Source organism: Schistocerca gregaria, chromosome 3, assembly GCF_023897955.1.
Source record: "Schistocerca gregaria isolate iqSchGreg1 chromosome 3, iqSchGreg1.2, whole genome shotgun sequence".
NCBI lineage: Eukaryota > Metazoa > Arthropoda > Insecta > Orthoptera > Acrididae > Schistocerca > Schistocerca gregaria.
In genome coordinates, this window is record NC_064922.1 from 89,362,962 (window position 1) to 89,381,106 (window position 18,145).

The 18,145-nt window shown below is 44.3% G+C and overlaps 1 protein-coding gene across 1 annotated transcript in view; it reads right to left on the bottom strand.

The window, feature by feature from the left end:
• The window catches only part of LOC126354239 (collagen alpha-1(XVIII) chain-like), a 504,706-nt gene that overhangs the window by 305,024 nt on the left and 181,537 nt on the right, over positions 1-18,145 (bottom strand). The window contains exons 6-7 of the mRNA XM_050003737.1: positions 12,834-12,922; positions 2,341-2,490 (exon numbers count right to left, since the gene is read on the bottom strand). Coding sequence (XP_049859694.1) covers positions 2,341-2,490; positions 12,834-12,922 — 239 coding nt within the window. The remainder of the gene's footprint in view (positions 1-2,340; positions 2,491-12,833; positions 12,923-18,145) is intronic.

Below are 18,145 nucleotides of genomic sequence, written 5' to 3' on the forward strand. Positions count from 1 at the left end.
TTTACCTTTTAGCTTATGCTTTAAGTATGATTTACTTTATCTATATGTTGGCATGAGACACACGCCATGTTAATTCAATAAAATTTTGTTCTTATTGTGAAATTAATCTTATTAAAAAGTAATAGTTTACTGTCCTGTACTGACGAGGTCCACCACTCACACCCCCAAATAGTTGTTACAACCCCCAACTGTTCAGGGGCAGTAATGGGTCAGAATGGCCGATAGGTATGATTAGGGAGAGATGGGTGACTCACGCTGAAGCATGCAGAGAATCACAGCCAAGTAAGTCACTGACTTTACGACATCGACTGCACACGAGCGATGGCTCGAACCCATCCGGAATCTGCAGGGTCTGCGTCTGGTCGCCCAGCCTTGCGGTAGTAGCTCTCCAGTCCGAGGCAAAGTGGCCGCTGCCTGCGATGGCTCTGGTATCCAAGTAGAGCGCCGAAGGGGAAAAACCAGCAGCCGTCGTTGTAATGGCCGGCGCTGTAGTGAGCCACAGCAGCTCCGACCATTCACCCTGGGCAGCTCAGTCAGTGACCACAGAGAGCCCTGCAGAATAGCGACACGACTGCCTGATTTGAACCTCCGGGCTCACTGGATTGTGGCAAGTGGAGTGCTCTTTGGTAATTACATTGTCAGCTCTCTTCAGCTCGTTTCAGCACCTACACACAGTGCAGTAAGCGCTGTTGTAACTACAGTGTACGGGTTCTTCACAGCACATCAGTGCCCTGTTCTGTCATGAGCTGTGAATTAAATCTGCCTCGCAGAATCATTTGCTAAATATCAAGATGGGCCGTGCCCGCCCCCGGTAGCTGAGTGGTGCCGGCACGGTAGCTCAGCGTGCTCGGTCAGAGGGTTGCGTGCTCTCTGTAATAAAAAAACTGAGTGAGCGGATCAACAAAGGACCTGAACGGCTGTCATCGGACGTCTGCCACGAACAAATTCATCGACCAATGTAAAGCAAAATGAGATTAGAAAAAAAAAGTGGTCAGCGCGACAGAATGTCAATCCTAAGGGCCCGGGTTCGATTCCCGGCTGGGTGGGAGATTTTCTCCGCTCAGGGACTGGGTGTTGTGTTGACCTAACAATCGTCATTTCATCCCCATTGACCCGCAAGTCGTCGACATGGCGTCAAATCGAAAGACTTGCACCCGGCGAACGGTGTACGCGATGGAAGGCCCTAGTCCCACGACATTTACATTTTAACATCGCCCGTGCCTGCCGTCCCATGTGCCAATCGGTCCGTTAACTTCTAACTTCCAGTCATAGCTGCTCGAAACTTACAGGTATTTCCCAAATACCCACCTTCACTCATTCGTGGTACAGCATAGCGCTCGCCATTTTATTTACGTGGTGTCGAGAGCCGCTGTATTTATTCGTCTGCTAACTGTTTGTATGTCATAACAGTAATTCTGTCCTTAATGTGAACACAGTAATTTCATGTCTTCTAAGTTCAAAGACTTGTTTGTTATAGGATTGTACTCGTATTGCAGTGTGGTACTTATTTGTCTAATAAATTATTAAATTTCGTTAGATAATATTGTGCTCTAAAATTAAGAAAATGACTCTGAGCCCTATGACACCTAACTTCTGAGGTCTTCAGTCCCCTAGAACATAGAACTACTTAAACCTAACTAATCTAAGGAGATCACACAAATCCATGCCCGAGGCAGGATTCGAACCTGCGAACGTAGCGGTCACGCGGTTCCAGACTGTAGTGCCTAGAACTGCTCGGCCCCTGGGCCAGCTCTAAAAATACGTTTGTGCATGTCTTCAGATTTGTAATGTAGCAATGGGTTATTTATTTAGGAAGTCATCTAATGAGCCACACCCGAAACATATAATGAAAATTATGGGATTCCCTCAACATCTAATGATAATTTTCGTGATCTATAAGCCTTTTTACAACAACAACAACAATAATAATAATAGTCATTAAAATGGTGGCACACCTCACTGACGTCCTTCAGTCGTACTTAGAAAACTGCAATTTATTATTGAGTCCCTACTGAGTTAAAATGCGATTCATAACCTCACTGGCACTGCCAGGAAATAACACTCATCATACAGTAGATTAATGTAATGTGCATTAACTGTTGTGTACCTGATGTTGACAGTATGCCACCGAAACGCTTTGTGCGGAAAATTATTGGGTAAAAGAGCCTGACGCAATTGACATTATTTCATAAATTCTAAATACAGTTGGTTGCCTCAAAACAGTTCCCTAAACGTGGACAAGGTGAAGCATCCTCAGTATTTTCAGATACCCACACTAAAAGGAGCACATGTCGCGACCCGGACAAGGTGAGCACGCGAGACGAGCGCAGCGGCGCCTACCTGGTGCCCGGCGGCGCCGGGCGCGCCTGCGGGGCCCGGGTCTCCTTTGGGACCTGCGGGGCCTGGCTCGCCCTGGCCTCCACCCGCTCCAGGCAGTCCCGGCTCGCCTTTCTCGCCCACGGCTCCCGGGGGACCGGCCGTCGCCAGCGCCTGGACAGAAGCACGTCGTTACCCGCCGGCAAACGCCTCCGGCGCCGCCCACAGCACTTACCTGGATTCGTGCCCAACTGGTGCGTATCCCCAGCCTGCGCTGGAACGCCGTGCCAATTGTCACACGTGCGGAGAGCGAGATCCACCTTTTATTAACCAATTATGTCCCACCGTCCTCATTTTCTTGATGGGAAGGAAAGCTAGAGGTTATCGTAATGAAATTTTAAGCTCTGTTACGGTGCATGTTGAAAATACATCACTGGCCATTAAAATTGCTACACCGAGAAGAAATGCAGATGATGAACGGGTACTCATTTGACAAATATATTATACTAGAACTGACATGTGATTACATTTTCACGCAATTTGGGTGCATAGATCCTGAGAAAGCAGTACCCAGAACAACCACCTCTGGCCGTAATAACGGCCTTGATACGCCTGGGAATTGAGCCACACAGAGCTTGGATGGCGTGTACAGGTACAGCTGCCCCCGCAGCTTCAACACGATACCACAGTTCATCAGGAGTAGTGACTGGCGTACTGTAACGAGCAAGTTTCTCGGCCACCGTTGACTAGAGGTTTTCAGTTGGTAAGAGACCTGGAGAATCTGCTGGCCAGGGCAGCAATCGAATATTTTCTGTATCCAGAAAGACCCGTACAGGACTTGCAACATGCGGTCGTGCATTATCCTACTAAAATGTAGGGTTTCGGAGGGATCGAATGAAGGGTAGAGCCACGGGTCGTAACACATCTGAAATCTAACGTCCACTGTTCAAAGTGCCGTCAATCCGAACAAGAGGTGAGCGAGATGTGTAACCAATCGCACCCCATACCATCACGCCGGGTGATACGCCAGTATGGCGATGACGAATACACGCTTCCAAAGTGCGTTCACTGCGATGTTGCCAAACACGGATGCGACCATCAAGGTGCTGTAAACAGAACCTGGATTCATCGGAAAAAATGACGTTTTGCCAGTCGTGCACCCAGGTTCGTCTTTGACTACACCATCGCAAGTGCTCCTGTCTGTGAAGCGGCGCACCCATGGTCTCCGAGCTGATAGTCCATGCTGCTGCAAACGTCGTCGAACTGTTCGTGTAAATGGTTGTTGTCTTGCAACCATCCACATCTGTTGACTCAGGGATCGAGACGTGGCTGCACGATCCGTTACAGCCATGCGGATAAGCTGCCTATCTCGACTGCTAGTGATACGAGGCCGTTGGGATCCAGCATGGCTTTCGGTATTACCCTCCTGAACCCACCGATTCCATAGTCTGCTAACAGTCATTGGATCTCGACCAACGCGAGCAGCAATGTCGCGATAAGATGAACCGCAATCGCGATAGGCTACAATCCGACCTTTATCAAAGTCGGAAACGTGATGGTACTCATTTCTCCTCCTTACACGAGGCATCACAACAACGTTTAACCACTCAACGCCGGCCAACTTCTGTTTGTGTATGAGAAATCTATTGGAAACTTTCCTCATGTCAGCACGTTGTAGGTGTCGCCACCGGCGCAAACCTTGTGTGAATGCTCTGAAAAGCTAATCATTTGCACATCACACCATCTTTTTTTCTGTCGGTTAAATTTCGCCTCTGTAGCGCGTTAACTTCGTAGTGTCGCAATTTTAATGGCCAGTAGTGTATAATGAAAGTAAAAAAATGTCCGCCCTCCACGAAGACAGATTTTCTTTCAGTTAATCCCCAAACATGTTTCACCAGTTATCGCATCCTCCGTGGCCACTGCACTACCACTTTGGGCATATTTTGCGTGAGCGGAAGGGTGCATTATACTGACAACGCTTTGTAAAGTTTTACTGACTGGAAACAAACAGGTTTCCGACTCTGGACCCTTGCGATGTCTCTAGAACTCTTGGACCCGTCAATTAAAACCACGTTTAGACCTCATAGCGGTTATTACGTGCATATTTTAAGTGCAGAAGTATGGTACTTTTGATCCTCTGGATCTCGGAAAAAACATAATGAAATGGAGAAAAGTGTCGATGGTTCTCGAGAATCTCATATGTAGAATATATGATAAAAATATCAACGTTATGCCATGAATATTAATTATAGAATTGCCTATGCCTACAACCTGTACTTTTCGTGCCAAAACTCATGTTTTTTCGGCGTTTTCCTTAGGAACAGCCATGAAAAATTAAACAACTAGGTTTGTTCTAACCGAGTCGTTTAATTTTCCACAACTTTCAACGTCCGACGACGATTCACCATTGCAAATATTTGAAAATAATTTCGGTACCAACTGTGATCTTTCTCATTATGTTCTTCGGAATGAAACTTTAGCCACACAATATTTTATGCCCTGACGATATTTCGCTTCCACACTCCATTTGGGATTAGGAGTAACAGAACATTGCGCAAACATAATACTACGAAGGTGAATTTTTCTTCGTTCCCCTGAGACAAATTATCTTTGGAACGACTAGCAGTGACAGTCCTCGACGTATACTCAAGGAAATAAAGTATGTGACAAAAATGAGATCGACAGAGAGTGCAAAATTGCTAAGCAGGGATGGCTAGAGGACAAATGCAAGGATGTAGAGGTGCATATCACTAAGGATAAGATAGATACTACCTACAGGAAAATCAGAGAGACCTTTCGAGAAAAAAGAACCACTTGCGTGAATATCAACAGCTCAGATGGAAACCCAGTTCTAAGAAAAGAAGGGAAAGCAGAGAGGTGCCAGGAGTATATAGAGGGTCTGTACAAGAGAAAAGATATTGAGGACAATATTATAGAAATGGAAGAGAATGTAGATGAAGATGAAATAGGAGATATCATACTGCGTGAGGAGTTTGACAGAGCACTGAAAGACCATACTGCGTGAGGAGTTTGACAGAGCACTGAAAGACCTAAGTCGAAACAAGGACCCGGGAGTAGACAACATTCCATTAGTAGAACTACTGAAAGCTTTGAGCGAGCCAGGCCTAAAGAAACTCTACCATCTGGTGAGCAAGATGTATGAGACAGGCGAGATACCCGCAGACTTCAAGAAGAATATAATAATTCCAATCCCAAAGAAAGCATTTCCTGACAGATGTGACAATTACCGAACTATCAGTTTAATAAGCCACGGCTGCAAAATACTAACACGAATTCTTTACAGACGAATGGAAAAACTGGTAGAAGCCGACCAAGGGGAAGATCAGTTTGCATTCCGTAGAAATGTTGGAACACGTGAGGCAATACTGACCCTACGACTTATCGTAGAAAATAGATTAAGAAAAAGGAAACCTACGTTTCTAGCATTTGTACACTTGAAGAAAACTTTTGATAATGTTGACTGGAATACTCTCTTTCAAATCCTGAAGATCTCAGGAGTAAAATAAAGGGAGTGAAAGGGTATTTACAATTTGTACAGAAACCAGATGGCAGTTATACGAGTCAAGGTACATCAAAGGGAAGCAGTGCTTGGGAAGAGAGTGAGACAGGATTGTAGCCCATCCCCGATGTTATTCAATCTGTATATTGAGCAAGCACTGAAGGAAACAAAAGTAAAAGTTGGAGTAGGAATTAAAATCTATGAAGAAGAAATAAAAACTTTGAGATTCGCTGGTGACATTGAAATTGTGTCAGAGATACCAAACACCCTGGAAGAACAGCTGAACGGAATGAAGAGTGTCTTGGAAGGAGGATATAAGACGAACATCAACAAAAGCAAAACGAGGATAATGGGATGTAGTCCAATTAAATCGGGTGATGCTGCGGGAATTAGATTAGGAAACGAGACGCTTAAAGAAGTAAATGAGTTTTTCCATTTGGGGAGCAAAATAACTAACGATAGTCGAAGTAGATAGGATATAAAATGTAGACTGGCAATGGCAAGGAAAGCGTTTCTGAAGAAGAGAAATTTGTTAACATCGAGTATAGATTTAAGTGTCAGGAAGTCGTTTCAGAAAGTATTTGTATGGAGCGTAGCCATGTATGGAGGTGAAACATGGACGATAAATAGTTCGGACAAGAAGAGAATAGAAGCTTTCGAAATGTGGTGCTACAGAAGAATGCAGAAGATTAGATGTGTAGATCACATAACTAAAAGGAGGTATTGAATAGAATTGGGGAGGTGTTTGTGGCACAACTTGACTAGAAGAAGGGATCGGTTTGTTGAGCATGTTATGAGGCAGCAAGGGATCACCAATTTAGCATTGGAGGGCAGCGTAGAGGATAAAAATCGTAGAGGGAGACCAAGAGATGAATACACTAAGCAGATTCAACAGGATGTAGGCTGCAGTACGTACTGGGAGATGAAGCAGCTGGCACAGGATAGAGTAGCATGGAGAGCTGCATCATACCAGTCTCAGGACTGAAGACCACAACAACAAGTGCAGAATAAAGTGTTCTTGTTTAATAAGTTCTTTAGCACAGATGACATCTTAAATGGAAATAAAAGTTTTTTTATGCCTGCAAATGGCCAGACTTACGCTTCATTTATTTCGTCGCGAGTTTGACTCAACTCCGACGTTTCACTTCAAATCGTCCTTTCTCAGTGTCGTGCGCGAGAGCCTGACAAGAGTCGCTCTTCGTACAACATAAATTACCAACAGTTTTGTGCCGCACTCATTCACGGCTACACGTTCTTAGCACTTCCGAAAAGCATAACCAAACAGATTGTCTTTATTCTTTGGATATAGCATAGCGTCTCATACTGCGTACTGCGAAACATCGAACTTTCGAAATTTTAAGGACAGTAGCAATTAAGTGAAGAGACAAAACCGTAATCTAAAATATCTTTTAAAAAAGCAACAGTGATAAACTGCGAGCATCAAGAGGAAAATCAGTATACGGAACTGTGGACAGAATAGAAGGAAAAGGGAGAAAGCGTTTCAAACACATTTCTTCTTTGCAGTGAACACACAGTGCGTAGTGGGGCGATCCGATCACTCTGTTGTAGTACTAATTCAAAAGCCATATCACTTAAATTCTACTTACTGGATAACCGATTTCAACACACTAAAGGTACTATCATCGGATCTGAACGTAGCTTAACATTTATATCTAAACGGTGTATAAATGTTAAGCTACATTCAGATCCGATGATAGCACCTTTTGTGTGTTGAAACCGGTTATCCAGTAAATAGAATTTAAGTGATCTTGGCTTTTGAATTAGTTCTACATTTCTTCTTCTCCAGTCACCGAAAAGGTAAAGAAAAAGGAAGAATTAAACGTAATGATATGAAAACAAGGCCATAGAATACACTCGTAATCCATTTTGTATCGTACGAACAATCAGTCAGGAAGTAACAAACATAAAACAAAAGTGAATGTGAAAGTAATATATTTACAAGACGTGTAACCACTTTTAGATGGCTGGAAAACTTCGTCATTTCTGCCTACCACAACAGTTACTGGTGCTACTATCATAACAATAAAAATTATAACATCAATAATAAAAGCTTCAGCACAGCAGTAAAACGAGAAAGGCTCAACGCAAGCGGATGCCTAGCATTCTACAATAAATTAGAGTACACAGTACAATTACAAAGAGAAGTTTAAGTCCAAGACTTTGCATTAAGAGTCACAATACAACACGTCAGAACACAACAAAGGACAACGATATTGAAAGGAAGACATAAGTTTTTTATGTATGACGAAAGTGAACGGCAATGGGCTAACGAAAGAACACTCACGTGTATCTGGTATAGAGATTCATAGCGAAATGGACCTAAGAAGTTCAAAGAGATATGATCCTACAGATTACAAAAGAAATGGCAAAAGGAATAAACGGTTTCAGCAGGAATGTATTAAAATTAGAAGTATTCCAAGGTAGAGTCATTAAGGAAACAGGTGTAAATTGCTCTGAAGGAATAAAAAAGAGAAGCAGCGAAGAAAGAATGCAAGAACTTTAGAACAAAAGGACAATAAGGTACGATCCTAGTTGGCCACAATGAAAAAAAAATCTGTATATACAAAAGACCAAACAAGAGGCGGAGAAGCAGAGAAAACAAATTTTCGCTTCACTCAGTAACTACATGGAAAGCCAAAGTAGCTGAGCTGAAATACATTACCTCAACGTATGACCTGCTGTTCCATTCCCCCTTGAAAGCATGAAACATTCAACGTAACATAGTTAAGGACTATTAGCATACCAAAAGTAACGTGAGAAGCTATGAATGTATGAAATAATTTGCTGCAACACATAAATAAATTGTCAGGAACCCTCTACAACTGAGCAGATACAAATTGTAATTTAATCCAGAAAACGGTGACGCAGATAATATGTTTAAAATGCAATGATGCAGTAATTCATATACATTTTTCATTCGAATTAACATACTTCGTCCTGTAACAAAAAACAAGATGTTAATCATTCCGAAGCTGTAGATCATCAAATGAAGAAACGAACCTTCGTTTCTAGTACTAAACGTACAAGTAAATTACTACGTACTTAAAACAAGAACTAATGCAGATTATGTGATGTTCCTTGATCTGTTCTTGCACATATTCTCGTATTATTGTCGAAACTAGACATCTGCATTTCTTTGCATGTGCCCATTGCTTGTAAGACATTAACTTTTATTATTCTGAAATGCGGTTGAGAAAATCATAATAACACACTGGTGCTCAAAATTAAAGGAACAAGCCGCTATTTCTGTGTCCTGTGTGTAATTCACAATATAATCATACAAACTTTCAACAAATGTCGGTACGATCGTGTTCTGCCCAGAAAATGGCATTCTAGACAACGGCCAACCACACCAACTATGACTTTAGGATAGCTATTGTTGTGTACATAGTTCCGCGTAGTCAGCGTGTACACAATTTTCCCACTAGAGCGCGCCCCGTTAAGCACAACAGCGCAGGCGCAGCGCTCGTCCGTCTCCGCACTATGAGATGGCGCTGCCTTAGAGACGGACCAAATTCTGCTTCCGCCGTTCCATGTATTAATATGTAACGCAGCCAATGAGATTGCTGCTAACGTAGAACCTTTTCTCCTCGCGGATCACACTCGTGCAGTGATATCTGAACGCGCAAGGTATTATAACGAGTGTACAGACCTCCAATTAGTCAGTCTGCATTAGTCTGTACGAGTCTGCATTTATCTGCACCAGTCTGCATTAGTCTGTACCAGTCTACAGTCAAGTTTCAGTCTGCGCCTAATAAAATTATCAAATTCCTGTACATAGCCATGAAGATAAATGAATAAATACTTTGTCAAGTATCAGAGATATGTGAGAATAAGTTTAATGTACCAAGACCAAAGGAACTTCAGACTGTCAATTGTAAATAGCATCCAGAATCAAGTTACGTAAGGTTTATGGTTGTTATTATTTTAATAAATGTGTGGGAAAATTAATCAAGTTCTTTTTAAAGTTGGTCACCATCAGTGTGCTACTCTAAGCGTGCAAGTGGCGCTTCTATCGTCTGACCTAACGGCAGAAGATAAACACGCCACGATAAGACCACGAGACATATTGCTGACACTCGCCTTCTTCGTTAGAGCGACAAGTCATATAATCTGATGGTGTGTGTACCGAAGGTCTTACAGTACACACACCACACCTATCAAACGGAGTCGTGTTTGCCGGGTAATCCCACCTCCACAATTTCTGTGTGGACGCAGTCATAGACAGTGCAGAATGGCATAGAGACGACGCCTACCACACTCTCTGCAGTGGAATTTAATAGGAAGGATGGAAACAGGACAGTCGCAAACTCATGTGGCCCGATGGCTTAACGTAAGCCGTTCAGTAAAAACGGAGAGACATGTCAGGTGTGTTGACAGTTTTCAGAGACAAAAACTGTATCACGAAGACCAGGGCTGGGCCGACCACGTGTGACATCAGAGAGAGAGGATCGTTATTTGGCTGCAAGTGGCTGACATTACCACCTTAGTACAGCGCAGCAACCGGCATCTGTCCTCGCAGCATCCACTGGACATTGTGTTGTATCGAGGCAGATGATGCACGGAAGGCTTCAACAGAGTGGTCTTCACTGTCGGAGACCTGCTGTGTGTGTGTGTGTTCGCAAAAGGGAACCTCTAGAGTGAGTTGTCAACATGCCACCTGGACAGTCGAAGAGTGGACCAATGTTTTTTTTTTTCCATAGATGAGTCCCGATTTGTTCTAGACAGTGGTTGTCTTCGCATTGGCATCTGAAGGGTATGTGGAACACGATTTCGAGAACCGAATTTTGTAGAAAGAGATCGATATTGAGGAGCATCGCCAATGGTGTGGGTAGTGATTATGTTGATCACTCGAACATCTCTTCATAAGATTGTACAGGTGAATCGGAAAGGTTTAACTGCTGACAGGTATCGTGATTAGGTACCACATGTACGGTTGTTGCGCTGTGCTGTGTGCCCAGACTTCGTACTGATGGACTATAATGCTTGACCACGTGGAGCACGAACAGTTGATGTTTTCTGGGAGACGGAAGATGATGCTCGCTCTCCTGATTTGAATCCCGTAGAGCAAGTCTAGTAAGCATTAGGGAGACGGGTTGCATCACAGCAGCATCCTCCAAGCACTCTCCAAGACTTGCGTGCAACTGCGCAGGAACAATGGGCGTTATTGCCTCGACATTGATGACTGTATTAACAGCATGTTCCGTCGTTGTCAGGCCTATATTGTTGCCATTGATGGTCACATCTCACAGTGAGCACATGAACCAGTTGTCGGAATGTGTGTACAAATCTGTTAAGTTTGGAAAAAGAAGATAATTTTCGTCTACTATTATGCATGTTGTAGTTGTTCACGTTCTGTATCCTTTTCATTGCTTCTACTTTGCTTTGACCTGCAAAACGAACGCAGCCTTGCAAAATTTCCTTTTGTTGATTTAACTTTGAACACCAGTGTAGTTCAGAGACCAAATAGTTTCACCTCTTTACCTCAGACAATACGAGGAAGACCAAATCAGTTTTAAAAGCTATTACATCACAAATTCTTGAAAAAAAAGGATAATACAGAAGCAGTTTTTTCTTAATATAGCTTCTAATCCAGTGGAATTTCCATGCACATATTAAGCAGACGTCCCAATGGAAGGACAGTTAGTATGTTTTCTATGTCACCTATTTCAAACATATGCGTTACACTCATATGTTTTATTTCAAGCATTTCATTTCTCATTTCATATTCAAATACCATTGGACAGCTTGAATCACGTAATTAAATACCGTAAATTGTTAAATGAATTCTAACTTATTACACGAAAGGTAGAATTTTATTAAGCAGCTTTTCTACAGGTAAGTCTTCGAGAAACATAACAGAGCGTACACACATGCCACTACGAGACGTAGACACGATGATACCAGGAGCCCGTGCACTATGTGCGGCAGTTCATAGACTATTGCAGTGACACTAGTCGTAGATGAAAATTTAAAAAAAAAGTTGTTCGGTCCTAAGCGAAAATTTACGAAACGCAAAAATTTATGGAAGCCAGGGATAAATACCAACATGCGTCATTCATTAATAACCGAAATACCTCTCTACTACATTTTTTTCACATGTTAAACAAGAAAAATATTGCTTACATATCTCTTGAAAATCATTTATACGATTATAAACGAAAAGGGAACATTACACAGCGTTCTATTCTACGTAGAGCTTCCACTCAGTGGCTAAAATTCTGGCAAGGGAAAGCATTCTAAATGTATTAAGAAGCACACATTGTACACCAAGATTAAGCATCTGCTATCCTATGACTACAAGCGAAAAGTTAACTGACTTAATCTGCCATTTTTATTGTATTTCCATGTGTTTCAGTTTAAACCGTCAGCGCATGAACGCTTCAAAGTATCTTTAGAATAAAATACGATGCATTCTTCAAGCTTTTATTTTTGTTTCTATTAAGTATGAGCATGCTACCCAGCCAAAGATTGGGAAAAATACTCAACATTGTCTTCTTTAAGATGAACTTCTACGCTCTGATAAAAGTCATTATTACATACACCAAAAAGGAGCTGAAGGACTCAATTTTGTTGCTATAGTTGGACTATTTCGTCATCACCTAGCAGACGTTAAAGCTTAAAATGATATAGTGTGGAATAACACGCATGTGGTTTATACCATTTTAAGCTTAGAAGTTCACCAGACAATAAATAACTTTAGAGACGGTTTTTGGAGGTACGTATAAATATTCTATAAACACTTCATAAACACTTTCAATCATTTCATCTGAAGAAGATTTAGAAAACAGAACACTAAATAAAACTTTTTTATCAAGTCTTTTCTGTGTGAACTGAAATTCTGTAGCAAAGAAACGGTTTGGCATGCATCTACATACGTAGATTTGGGGCGACAGTCACAGCCGCAGAGTGATTGGTGGATATAACATCATCATCATCATCAGCAGCAGCAGCAGCAGCAGCAGCAAGCGCTTACCTTGAGTGTGTCTGGGTCCACTGTTCCAGGCGGACCGGGGCTTCCAGGCGGTCCAGGACTTCCAGCTGATCCATCTCTTCCAGGCTCGCCTGCAACAGCATAGCGCGTACTGTAATGGCGCTCGTATCAATCCTGCTTGTGCAGTCAACGTACAGAAAAATGTAACACAAGGGGCTACCAAAAAGCTTCAGTGCGAAGGCCGGATAGTTAGAAAAGGTATGCCAATCATGCGAATCCGCAGTGAGCACTGAGGCAATCATTCCACCAACACACTAGGTTACCCGTTTGGTAACACACCACGTCCTGCTGCGTGAAGTAGTTTGTAGCTGCCCGCAGCACATCCTCGTCCTACAGGAACTGTCGCACCTTCAAGGTCTTTTTAAACGACGGAACGCGACAGATAATAGAGGGTGAGAAATCACAACTATAGGGTGATTGCTCGAATGTCTCCCACTTGAGTGTGCGAAAATTCGGCGTTACGACATTTGCGACATGCGGACTTCCCTCACCATGAAGCAGCACCACCCCTTGTCGCAGATGGTTTTTGACGAATACGGTGCCCCACAGACAATCTTCATTCTGCGATGGTTGTATACCGGTCTTTGACTCTCGGCAGCCAAGAAGATAATAACAATAGCTGGTCCTGTTTGGATGAATTTGGTATCAAGACCGCCACGGTTCACATCTCCGCATTTACAGCACGCACGTCCTGAAGACGCGAGAGCCACACTAATCCCATGCCCACGCGTCGGTGCTCCTAAACCCGCAGCTGAGTCGCAGCGGTACCCTCTCAGACGGAAACGTTTTGATCGTCCCTTATACGTTCTGCAGTTCAGTGTAGCGTCAACTTAATATATCTTCTATTTTAATATGTTGTAAGTCTTAATACATACAATTCTTATTTTCATAAGATACGATTGTTTATGTGGAGCGAACATGTGCCGCCACATACTGGCGGGTTGGGTCGCGACCTGACCGCTATTACTTCAGGACGCAAGCTGAAAGATGCAACCGCTGCTTTTTGCTGTTAACAATAACTTTTGTTAACGATGGAAGCAGAAAAAAGGAACTAAAATTCGTGACACGTCTGGGACGCGAACCCAGGTCTTCTGGCTAACTAGGCAGAAATGGTGGCCGTCACATCACCGCAGCACGACGGCAAACATACAGCCGGCCGTGGTACAAATTTTAATTCCTGTGTTTTGCCTCCATCATTATCGCAGATAAAGACGAGACCTAAGTGTCTCAGGGAAATCTTTCGTTAACCTTTTGTTTCTTTGTAAAATGAGTGAAGGAAGTCAAGTAGCTCAGCTACTAGCAATGTAACACTGTTGAAAATATGGGCTAATACTATATCAACAAGATACACATATCAAAAAAAGTTCCCTGAACGTTGACTGTGGATACTGTATCACAGACACAGTACCTTTAATTGTTCAAAGATGTCACTAAACCCGCCCAAAGATGTAAACAACCATGAACGAGCAGCGCATATTAGACGGAGGGCGTCCGACAGCCGATCAGTTCCCGTCATTCCACAAGCAAGGAGGTACACGGCTCGTGTGGTGCTGTAGTTCAGCCATGCCTATACGGTCGATTCGATCGCGTCCGCACCGTTACTTTGCACCAGGAAGGGCTCTCAACAAGGGGAGTGTCCAGGCTTCTCGGAATGAACCAAAGCGACGTTGTTCGGACATGGAGGAGATACAGAGGGACAGGAACTGTCGATGGCGTGCCTCGTTCAGGCCGCCCAACGGCTGCTAGTGCAGTGGGTGACTGCCACCTACGGATTATGGCTCGGAGGAAGCCTGACAGCAACGCCACCATATTGAATAATGCATTTCGTGCAGTCACAGGACGTCGTGTTACGACTCAAACCGTGTGCCATAGGCTGCAAGCTACGGAACTTCACTGCCAACGTCCGTGGCGCGGTGTATCTTTGCAACCGCGACACCATGCAGCGCGGTACAGATGGGCCCAACAACATACTGAATGGACCGCTCAGGACTGGCATCACGTTCTCTTCACCGATGAGTATCGCATTTGCTTTCAATCAAACAATCGTCGCAGACGTGTTTGGAGGCAACCGGGTCAGGCTGAGCGCCTTAGACACACTGTCCAGCGAGTGCATTAAGGCGGAAGTTCCCTGCTGCTTTGGGATGGCATTATGTGAGGCCGACGTACGCCTCTGGTGGTTATGGAAGGCGCCGTAAATGCTGTACGATACGTGAATACCATCTTCCGACCGATAGTGCAACCATGTCGGCAGCATATTGGCGAGGTATTTGTCATGATGGACGACAATTCACGCCCCCGTCGTTCACATTTTGTGAATGACTTCCTTTACGATAACGATACCGCTCGACTAGAGTGGCCTGCGAGTTCTTCAGACATGAAACCTATTGAACATGCCTGGGATAGATTGAAAGGGGCTGCACGACCCACCATCTGCGCCGAATCGCCGTTGAGAGATGGGACCATCGGTGCCTTGAACTTGTAGATAGTATGCCACGACGAATACGCATCAATGCAAGAGAACGTGCTACTGGTTATTAGAGGTACCGGTGTGTACAGCAATCTGGACTACCACCTTTGGAGTGTCGCCGTATGGTGTTACAACATGCAAAGTGTGGTTTTCATGAGCAGTAAATTGATCTCTATTCCAATTTTCTGTACAGGTTCCGGAATTCTCGGAACCGTGGTGATGCAAATCTTTTTTTTTTTGATGTGTGGATTTAACGTTGGCTGTATATGACTTCGGAGCATTTTATGAAATTTCCTGCGTTTTTGAAAACTTTCACTTACACTGAGCCGTGTGTGGCCCGCGCTTATGCTGTTCATTGCTTGGCATCTTGCAATAGCGATAGTGCCGTCTCGTTTCCTTAGTGTGTTCACAGGCGCCACTACGTTTGCTCGCCTTGTCTCTCCGTGAGTGGCAGCACCAGCACTTATCGATAGAACGTACTGTGGTACCATCTGTGAAGCGGCCTCTAGTATTTCCGGGTCGTCGTGTGTCGAGCGAGTTGTGTTGGGAAGGAGCAGCAGTGAGGTCCGGACAGCCAGTACTCGCCCGACCGCTGGCGATACACATGCACTGATCGACGGAATGATGAGGTCACGAGAGTTCACGAGCATGCCAAGCACCAGCTTGGGCGAGAGTTACTCGAATGGACCGTCATATTCGAATGGTGCGATTTTCACTTTTTTTTTAATCTCATTTTGTTCGCTTTTGTTCGTTGAATCTGCTCTGGGCGGACGTCGTGACATCCGTTTAAGTTCGTTGTTGATCGATTAAATCAGTTTTTTTGTTACAGAGGGCTGCTAACCCTCTGAGCGAACACGCTGAGCTACCGTGCCGGCTATCACTTGTGTGTGTGTCCTCATGGCAATAAGTTGTCAGTCGACGATTTATACTGGGATCTTTCCCGTGCCGACTTGAATGGGGATCACTGTTGGTTGGTCGTTTGGTCGGTCGTCGCAACCGACGACGTTCATTTGGTCTTCCGACCACTTCTTGCTTATCTGTGCCGATTTATAATTAGTCCGTGTTGTTTCACAGTAACTGGTTTTTGTATTGTGAGTTGTTGGTGGAATTGTTTTGTCGAATCCGTGGCTACCTTGTGGTTTTGATTTATCAGTTGTTTTAAAGCTGTCCGCGTACTGGATTTGGTGCAGAGTGGCGAACGGGCATCAGTTCCGTTGGGGCGCAGCACCGAGCAAGTCCGTGCAGCACGGGGGAAAGCCGAGGATGCGGAATGCCTCTGCCGGATCCACAAGCGGTAGCTGCGAGAGCGACGACTTTGTTGCACACCGAGCCCTGGACGTTTAAGTCAAGTGAATGGTTAACTGATAATGCAACCTCGACTATTCTGAGATCTCGCCTTTGATCGGCGAGTTGTTGCTCCCAGGGCCGCTGAACCTGGCGGCCACGAGTGAAGTGTTTCGAGGCGGTGAAATATGGGAGCCGTCTTTCTCTATTTGTTGTTCATCATCGAATTTAGTACTATTCTCATTGCTGAAGTGCAATCAGCGGTATTTTCTGCCTTGTAGCCGCTAACGCCCCAGTTACCTGCCTTGGAGGTTAGCGTACTTTTCCGGCAGTGTACGTTCCCTCGTCGTGTTGATGCTGTCTGACACGGCGTGTAGTTCGACAGCTTCTTCAATTGTACTGTGCATATTTTTTGGTAGGTCTACCTAGGTTCTACTGTTTCCTTCGGCCTTGGATGTTTTCTGAAGATGTAGTGCTGCCTGTCTCTTTGTCCTTCCCTAAAAATATTCCATCGTTGTACCAGTGTTCGCACGTTAGACGGATTGGTTAGTCGGTCGGTCGGCGCTTAAGCTGCCTCTAGTTTGAGTTGCCATCCTGTTACGCGGGTACAACTCTTGGCTACCTGTCTCATCTTATGTTACCTTCCCAGGCCGACCCTTGGAATACTTGCTTAAGAACCGCTTGTCCTGATTCCTTAGATCGTGATGTTTATTTTAAGGATATTTATTGTTGATGGGGCTTTCAGCCAAGTAATAGTACCACTCGTTTTATAATAAGGCCTTCAGCCGTCATGCAGTCAATTGTGTTTTTTTAAGAGATTGTTTTAAAATTTTAATTTCTTTAAATAAAGTTCACTATTTGTTGTGCAACCGAGAGTAACTGATTACGGCCGCGTCCACAATCGTAACCTTACCCTGCCCCATTCTGAGAAACCAGCTCTCAGACACTGCAATTATAATGTTGAGAAAGAAACACTACAGTACCAATTTCTAAGAACTCATATCTACTAGCAACTTTTGCAATGCTAAATGAGCTAAGATAACGCAGAGCAAGAACGAATAGGGGTTACGTTTCAGAACACTATCTCGAGTGGCTTGATGTAACATGTGAGCCCGCTATGGCACTCGAGGGAAATCAGTGCAATAAAATTCGGGACACAGTGGCACTGTTCCTGGAGCCTGCAGCGTCATTTCGGTATTCGGCGGCGCTTTCTGGCCGCCCCTCTTGTTTCGCTTTGCTAATCCTCAAAAAATGGCTCTGAGCACTATGGGACTTAACTTCTTTGCTCATCAGTCCCCTACAACTTAGAACTACTTAAACCTAACTAACCTAAGGACATCACACACATCCGTGCCCGAGGCAGGATTCGAACCTGCGACCGCAGCAGTCGCGTGGTTCCGGACTGCGCGCCTAGAACCGCTCGGCCACCGCGGCCGGCCGCTAATCCTCGTTTTATGTTTGACATGTTTGCATCTCTCGCGGGATCAGACTGCCAGTCAGACGCGAGAAGTGACCCACCGCCGCGTACCTCCACTTGTCAGGC